This window comes from Brassica oleracea, chromosome C3 (assembly GCF_000695525.1).
Source record: "Brassica oleracea var. oleracea cultivar TO1000 chromosome C3, BOL, whole genome shotgun sequence".
Taxonomy (NCBI): Eukaryota; Viridiplantae; Streptophyta; class Magnoliopsida; order Brassicales; family Brassicaceae; genus Brassica; species Brassica oleracea.
The window spans coordinates 50871639-50879825 of NC_027750.1; the positions used below are offsets into that span (position 1 = coordinate 50871639).

At 42.3% G+C, this 8187-nt stretch overlaps 2 protein-coding genes across 4 annotated transcripts; both read right to left on the minus strand.

Annotated features, from left to right (window-relative positions):
* Window positions 1-1925: 1925 nt before the first annotated feature.
* LOC106330849 lies at window positions 1926-2526 on the minus strand. The gene is made up of 2 exons (XM_013769255.1): window positions 2169-2526; window positions 1926-1980 (listed from the first exon to the last, which is right to left on the minus strand). The coding sequence occupies exons 1-2, from the start codon at window positions 2348-2350 to the stop codon at window positions 1926-1928; spliced, it is 237 nt and encodes a 78-aa protein (XP_013624709.1). The 5' UTR covers window positions 2351-2526.
* Window positions 2527-2592: 66 nt separating this feature from the next.
* LOC106329167 (3-oxoacyl-[acyl-carrier-protein] reductase 2, chloroplastic) lies at window positions 2593-5191 on the minus strand. 3 transcript variants are annotated; one of them, XM_013767780.1, is made up of 11 exons: window positions 4760-5190; window positions 4560-4681; window positions 4269-4322; window positions 3845-3925; window positions 3726-3771; window positions 3558-3652; window positions 3455-3487; window positions 3243-3377; window positions 3058-3151; window positions 2880-2962; window positions 2593-2814 (listed from the first exon to the last, which is right to left on the minus strand). In XM_013767780.1, exons 1-11 carry the CDS (start codon window positions 4935-4937, stop codon window positions 2782-2784), a joined length of 954 nt encoding a protein of 317 aa, XP_013623234.1. In that variant the 5' UTR covers window positions 4938-5190; the 3' UTR covers window positions 2593-2781. The 3 variants fall into 3 exon arrangements, with proteins under 3 accessions (XP_013623234.1, XP_013623233.1, XP_013623232.1); XM_013767779.1 differs by having other exon boundaries at window positions 4560-4687; XM_013767778.1 differs by having other exon boundaries at window positions 4560-5191.
* Between the last annotated feature and the right edge of the window lie 2996 nt (window positions 5192-8187).

Sequence of the window (8187 nt, forward strand, 5' to 3'; positions counted from 1 at the left end):
GGATCAAGCACAAGGCTAGAGGCTGGTCTACAAAGTTTCTATCGTCGGCGGGGAAGATGGTGATGCTTCAGAGTGTTCTCTCGCCCGTCCCCTCATACTCGATGACTTGCTTTAAGTTACCCGTATCGCTTTGCAAAAGAATTCAATCTGTTGTCACAAGGTTCTGGTGGGATAATAATGAGAACGCTAAGAAGATGGCTTGGGTTTCTTGGGATAAGATAGCCACACCAAAGTCGTGTGGAGGCTTGGGGATGAAGGATTTTCAAAGTTTCAATGATGCAATGCTGGCCAAGATAGGATGGAGACTGCTGCATAATCCGAACAGTCTACTGGGTAAAATACTTAAAGGGAAGTATTTCCCTGAATGTTCCATTCTTCAAGCTTCTGAAGCTTCTGTCATGTCGCATGGATGGCACAGCGTTTTGACTGGCCGAGACCTCTTATTAAAGAAAATCGGTTGGGCTATAGGATATGGTCTCTCCATCAGTGTATGGCACGATCCCTGGCTCTCCACAAGTAAACAAGAACGACCTATGGGACCTCCTACTGAAGAGTGTCAACCTGCGTGTTGCAGACCTAATGACAGAAGATGGAAAGCAATGGGACCGCATGAAACTCCAGCTTTTTCTCCCGGATTATGAAGAGAAAATCCTCTGTCTGAAACAGAGTGTAACAGGAGCTGAAGATAAGCTTTTCTGGCTAGGAACAAAGTCTGGAGAATACTCAGTCAAATCAGGCTACTTTACTGCGGTCGAGGAAGAACCTGATGCTAGAATCGCAGAGACTGTGGTTAATTGGAAGAAGATGGTGTGGAATCTGGATTGTGCGCCGAAGGTGAAGCTCTTTGTCTGGAAAGTCTTGAAAGGAGCTATCCCGGTTGGAGAAAGGCTGATGGAAAGGCACATTGATGTCGATCCAAAGTGTAAAAGGTGTGAAAGTAGTGAATCTATTATTCATCTCCTCTTCCAATGCCAGTTTGCTCGAAAAGTGTGGCAACATGCTCCTTTGCTTATTGAGATGGACTGTAGCGGAATACTAGATTTGGTGGCCGTCTGGCCCTTACTTTGCAACCAAAAAACACTTCCCCCAGCTGGAATAGTTTCAGGTTCATTGGTTCCGTGGGTCATGTGGGCTATGTGGAAAGCCAGAAATAGATTAGTCTCCGAAGGCTTCTCAAGCTCTCCGGAGGACACGCTCTTGAGTGCTATCAGACTGGCCAGGGAGTGGAGCTTAAAAGGGAAACCAGAGATTTCGGGCCCCTTTAAAAACAGGAAGATGTCAAAGCCGGTACCTCATGGAACGACGGTGGTGCGTACGGACGCAGCGTGGTGTGCGACAAGTAAGCGAGCATGACTTGGCTGGATTATCCTGCCCCTTTCAGAAGAAGACCTTCCAACAGCAGACAGAGTTTGTTTCGTCGCCTTTAATGGCCGAAGGACTAGCTCTCAGAGAGGCGGTTCTCACCTATCGAAGGATGGAGCTGCGAAACCTCAGATTTGAATCGGATTCTACCCAGCTAATCAAATGCATCTCGTCTTGCGAGGTTCTCTCAGAGCTTCATAGTGTTGTCTCTGATATCCTAGAACTAAGTTGTTGTTTCGATTCTTTTTCATTTGAGTGGATTCGTCGTGAAAAGAATATGGAAGCCGATGGTGTGGCGAAGGGTGCTTTAACCCTGTTTGAACCTCTAGTTGGTGGGGAGTTGGTTAATGCTCCCAACTAACTTTCAAAATTAATTCATATGAGTTCCAAAAAAAAAAAAAATATATATATATAAACGAGAGCCAAGTAAATAAACTGAGCTAAAGGATTAGACAAATGTGTTAGCAGTGTTACGGTCGAGAAACTTCAAGAAGTTAGTTGAGGAAACTTAGAGTTTCTTAACAAACAAGCTTCAGGTTTTGTTAAAGGAAGGATTTGCTTTGCTATGCCTCTTCAAGCCCAAGTGTGAATGTCTTTTCATCTTGAGAAACATGTAATCTATAAGTCATTTACAGTGAGTTTGAGTTTGTTTTTTTCTTGCAATAAGAAAGAAAAGAGCATTTCCACAACCAACACATTTAAAATTTTTTGAAAGATGTGACAATTAGAATCAGAAAATAATGGGTAAAAGAGAGAAGCAACGTTTAATGTATTAACAAATGAACCAATGGCTCCTTTTGATTTACTTATTATCAGATTTCTTGCGAAGTTCCTTGACCCATTTGAAGCCAAGTATGGCCTTCCCCAAACTGCTTTTGCTTCCATCTTCCTTCTTGTTTTTCTTCTTCTTATCGTCTTCTTTATTTGAATTTGAAGGAGGGTCAGAGTTGTAATCCCATTGATCAGCCCAAGATAGTCCTGAATCCATCTTTTGTTCTATCTTTAAGATTTTGTTGAATGAATAGGTTTAGTAACAAAAGATAAGATAGGGCGAAAGAAAGATTGAGTTCAACTTATTTTTAGACATTATTATTGGTCTGCCTCAGTGTCTATAAGTTTCTTGGTTGCTTATTTTTGGTCTCCTCTGTCTTTAGTTGCTTTTAACTGTGTTAACTGTAACATAAAGGGAAACACACATACACAATCAACTAAAAATAACAAGGATAACCCTTACACACACAAAAAAAACCTCTATTGAAATCAACAAGTTTGTCTACAAGGCTCTTTGATTTATAACATAGTATAAGCAATGAGTTTTACATCTCTCCCCAAACAGAAATAGATATCCGACCAAGTGCCAGAAACAACTCAACTTTGTCTGTTTATTGCCTAAACAAAAGCCGATCTTACCAAATGCTCCTAGATGGCAATACCCCCATCGATGGTGAATGCCTGCAAACAACATCATCAGAAACCAAGGCTAATAACCAAATCTTCATTTAATAGGAGTAGTTAACCTGTCCAGTGATGTAACTGGCTGCAGGACTGAGAGCCAAGAATTCTACCAAGCCAGCCACATCTTCCGGTTGTCCATATCGTCCTGAAAAATTAATCCAGTTTGCTTTGTATCAGAGACATACTAATAACCTACATAAAATAAACCGCAACAAATGTAAAATCTTGACTCTCCATTACCTAATGGGATTGTTCCCAAGATTTTTTTTTCCATGTCTTCTCCAAGTTTAGCAGTCATGTCAGATGCAATGAACCCGGGGCAAACCACATTGACCTGTAATAGAGAAAAACCGTTAACAGGCCAACTTAAAAATCTTGTACAAGCAAGCCTCCAAGGAAAGAAAGAGAGAAGCTAGGTCGCGTACATTAATATTCCTGCTCGCACCCTCTCTGGCAGCAGTCTTGGAGAACCCGATAACTCCAGCTTTAGCAGCAGCGTAGTTTGCTTGGCCAATATTACCAATGAGACCAACAACTGACGCTATGTTGATGATTCTTCCCTGCAAAGGATCCTATGTCAAAACTATACTCGTCGTTGTTCACTTGTTAATCTTATAGAGGAGGAGCTCATTAGTACCTTTCTCTTCTTCATCATTATCTTTGTCGCTGCCTACAGAGAGTAAATATGAGTTTCAGTCCCTGAGTATCAAAATTTCAGGCAGGGTCGCAAGAACACTAACCTGGGTACAGAGGAATACTCCAGTGAGATTCAAATCAATCACTTCATCCCATTGGGACTTCTTCATTCGTATCAACAAGGTATCCCGAGTAATTCCTGAAAGTTATGTAGCCATGTCAGTAAGGTACTAACTAAAAAAATCAACGGGAAACAAGGTTTTCATATATACCTGCATTGTTAACGACGACATCAATGGTTCCCCATGCATCAAAAGCCTGCAAAAAACATAATACAGAATGATAAAATTGTATGAGAAACTATAAGATAGTATACAATTTGATCACTTACGGTTTTCATCATGGCATCCACATCAGCCTCTTTGGAGACATCACCCCCAAAAGTAATAGCCTGGCCACCGTATGCCTCAATCTATAGTTCAATAGAGAACAAATGTCAGAATCATAAGGCGAATGGTAGAAGAAGAATACTATTGACAACAGCTGCTGCTATTCTTTAAGCAGTGTGGTTTGAGAGAGTGAATCACAAGAAACAGAATAATGAAAATGCAGGTGTGATTCAGTTCTTTAAGGATTTTCACTCATTGTTAAAGCTCAAAAGGTGCCACATTTCTTTATAGGTTTCCAATAAAAACACCCCTCCATACTTAATTAATACCTACCTACCTACCTATATGATTTATTGGTCTAAAGTGAGAGACACCACCAGAAATAGAAACCAAGGAAAGAGCTGCAACACAGAATGAATCACACACCTGTTTAGAAACTTGTTCAGCCTCCTTAGCTGACCTAGCATAATTCACCAAGACCTGCAAAGCACAAACACAATGTCTCAGCAGCATTGGACTGTACCTAAACTGTTTTTCCTTTCTGAAGAACTAAAACACTAATAACTAAGACTTACGAAGACTAGTATGGTGCAGAGTGAATGATTTAGGGACCAAATCTATAACGAGTATGAATACGTTGAATATATATAAAAGCAAGAACATCCCCCCAGAACAGAAGAATCCAAAATTGCAGGAGATGGTGTGTAAAGTCTTAACCTTGCAGCCAGCTTTGCCCAGGGAAAGAGCAATGGCTTTACCAATGCCTCGAGAGGCACCAGTGATAACGACAACTGGAGACTCCACTTTCGGAACAGCTGTCGATTGCTCAGCAGCAGTCGCTTGAGCTTGAGAATCTTCTAATGAGAATGGAGATGATCGAAATGTTAAGGGAACAGAGAGAGAGGGGAGTTGAATACCAGTGGAGGAGGAGGTTGCAAACGGGCGTCGCGATCCACATCGCAGCATTCCGAAATGAGGCATCGGAGAATGAACCGGAGCCCATTGCCGGACATGACAGATCTCACGGTAGCCGAGCTTCCCGGCGGCGGTTTTCAAGGAAGTGAGTCTGGGTCCTGCGATGGAGGTGGTGGCCATGGAACGGAGAATGGGTTGTTTAACGGCGAGAGTGGAGATCAGAAAAGCCGTCTGTACTAGTGAACCTCGTAAAGATCGACTCCGTGGAGAGAAGAGAGAGGTGAGAGAAGAAAAAAGTCTGAATCTTGTCTTTCTTCTCTAAACAAATATTTAAAGGAGAAATTTTCAAAAAGCAATACGAACAAGGTTTGTGTTGTGTTGTGTTGTTGTAGTAGTTGGGAGCTGGTGGAACTTATTAGACGGCGACACTCTCAGAGCTGGATGGCAGATTAGATCCCAACCGATTTGAATGGTTTCGTAAAATTTTGGTATACCGACTCTGTATATAACCAAACTGTTTTTAATCTATTAGATTGAACCGAACCGAACCGATTTCAATGATTTCAATGGTTTCGTAATTTGTAGTATACCCCAAAAACTTGTAATCGGTCCGGTTCAATGGTTTCGTATTTGTAGTATACCAGAAAAAAACTTGAAATCGGTTCGGTTTGGCAAGACTCTCACAGCTGGATGGCAAATTAGATTGAACCGAACCGAACCGATCTCAATGGTTTCGTAATCAATACTATTAAAACAGAAGGACCTATTTTGAGGTGCTTTCCTGTTTCAACAATATTTATAAGACTTTGCCACTAGATTATTTTTAAGCTATGATTTTAATTAAAATGTTTTTTTTTTGCTTTTTCCAATAAATCGCAGCCTCCCACGTAACCTTCTCCTAATTTTGTGTAATCTTTTTCCACTTATTTTAGTTAAAAAGTTAGATTGCTTTGGCCCACTTAAGTTTAAGTCTTTCAAAAACGTTTTTGATTGAAATACTGACGAAATTAACTAACACTAGGGGTATAGTGAAAGGACCCGACCCATTTTTTCGTATCATCAGTACGAGTCTGGCTCGACTTCCTCGATCATACTTGGGCCGTTTTCCTATTTTTCTTTATTTAGAATTATTTCCGGATTTTAGTTCGTTTTCAGACAATCAAACAAGCATAATAAGATTTGAATAGATTAACTGAGGTTCGAGTTAACAAGTGAGTTTGCTATAAGCTATTACAAGTTAAACTCGTCCTACATCTACCCAAATCACTCATCCTTCCTTCCTGCCTTAGTCCCGCGGTCATGCTATGTCTTTACCCTTACGGGTCTGGTCCTGATCTACATCCAAAACAAGGAGGCATAAGCAACAATATGCTTAGTGATGCGGTCATCCCGTATCACTCAGCCAAGTAAAGCAATCGAGTCAATCAGTCAATAAACGGACATGTTTATCATCAGTCAGTTACTTAGCCGACCCAGTCGTTCCAAGCCAGCGCGCCATCAGATTCAGTCAAGCCCTAGCAGGCCAATACGGCTCTAGGCACATGATCTGATCCAGATGTGTCGATGGAAGGAACCGACTGTTCGGACCAAGCCAGAACTTAGCAGATAATTCGAATTAGACAAGCAATCAGTACATAGAACATTCCTATCAATCAGACTACGATTCAGTACGATAGGCCACAGTCACGCACTCACCTTTGTCGTAGAGTCGGTATGTTCTGTTTGATTCGGTCTCTTCTGACACCTCTTGAGCGGTTTCCGTCGGATCTTCGAACGTTCAGACAGTCGGATTCACCCCACAAACGATCGCTCTTGACTCGGACTTGATCGATCCAGCCAAATATCGAAAGTTCTCTCTTAATCGGACTTTTCTCTCTCTGTGTTTTCTCTCTGGTTCTTTCTTCCAGTTTCCGCACAGAAATGGCGAAATAAGACAAAGGAGACGATTAAAATGGGCAATTGGGCGGTTTAGGCCCGAGAAACTGCTAAGTTAACCGTTTCCGCTTATTTTACACGCGGCTCTTAATCCGTAACCGCCACCCCGCGCTCCAAAGCGTTCCAGCGCGAGCTTTTTTCCTTTTCGTACTTTAATTGTTCCCGTTAGTTTTATTTAGACGAAACTCGAGCTAGAGCTGACTGATCCAGTCGATAACTCTAACCGCCTTGTCCGAATCAGACTGATACTACTGAATCAGCTCATCTCAGCTTAGCCGACAGCCTTAACCGCCTTGTCTGATTTCTGACAATCGTTGTCTAGCCGATCAGCTCAACCGTCATGTCCAAATCCGACAACACTTGTCCGGATCCGACCATTGCTGATCGAAAATGCCGCTTTGCCTGGATTTTCATCGAACTGGCCGACCACTCCTGAGTTCTGCAAATTGAACGGCCTGTCCAATAACCCGAGCGTAAGACCGACAGATGGAGCTTTGTCTGGCTCAAAAAAGATCTGATCCTAGCTTTATTCGGGTACATGGTTCCGTTCCATCCACTACTAATCAGACTTTCGATCCAAGAACTCCCATCCACCCACTGTAAGTCCTTACAGCTTTGGCCAGTTCTTTCTAGCATCATCAAACCCATTCAGTACGTTCCAACAGACCAGCCAGTTAGTCCTCAGATCATCCTAACATCGATCTTCGGAACACGGTCGCTACAAGTTCTCCCTCACTTGGCTCAGACTCGTCCTCGAGTCTTTCTTCCTGAATCTTCCTCGAGTCTTTCTTCCTGAATCTTCCTTAAGTTTGTCGAACCACTTTGGAAACTCAGCTTTCATTCTCGCCTCTGGCTCCCAAGTTGTTTCTTCTTCTCCATCGCAGTCGCAAACGACTTGGATCATTTTGATATTCTTTTTGCCTTCAGGTTTGGTTTTTCTACCAATGATCCGGACTGGTCGTCCCTCCACAGTAAGGTTCTCTCTCAAGTCAGATGGTGGTTCAGGAACCACATTGTCTTGATTCCTTATGCATTTTCGCAGCAAGGATACATGGAACACGTTATGGAACTGAGCCATCGATGAGGGCAGTTCCAGTTTGTAGGCGACCTTTCCAATCCTTTCCAGGATCTGAAGTAGTCCACTCGGGACTTGATTTTCTGCCTTAACCATTTGGCCGATTGGGCACCCAGCTACCCATTTTACAACATCACGCTTCATTCCAACCTAATGATAGTATCTCTTCAAGTTTCAGTACATCTTATTGGCTCCTGGATGTATCGAAAACTTTGACTGATGTGCCTCCTTTAGGATCTCATCTCGCAATCCTTTTTCGTTAGGAACACACACTCGGCCATTAACAAGAATTGTCCCATTGTTTAAAGTTTGATACTCTGTCTTCTCGTTCTTTGAAGCTTTGATCAGATCTTCATCCTTTTCCTGTACAAGACGAACTCGGGACAACAAATCCGCCTGATCCGCTGCACCAAGACCCAA

Excerpts from the sequence above, each read along its gene's own strand:
- LOC106330849 (XM_013769255.1), bottom strand. The coding sequence starts at position 2,350 with ATGGATTCAGGACTATCTTGGGCTGATCAATGGGATTACAACTCTGAC. Across the intron at positions 1,981-2,168 it reads CGCAAGAAATCTGATAATAA|ATTACATGTTTCTCAAGATG; the intron begins GTAAATCAAAAG and ends AATGACTTATAG.
- LOC106329167 (XM_013767778.1), bottom strand. The coding sequence starts at position 4,937 with ATGGCCACCACCTCCATCGCAGGACCCAGACTCACTTCCTTGAAAACC. Across the intron at positions 3,378-3,454 it reads TAATGATGAAGAAGAGAAAG|GGAAGAATCATCAACATAGC; the intron begins GTACTAATGAGC and ends GATCCTTTGCAG. Across the intron at positions 2,963-3,057 it reads CTTGGGAACAATCCCATTAG|GACGATATGGACAACCGGAA; the intron begins GTAATGGAGAGT and ends TTAATTTTTCAG.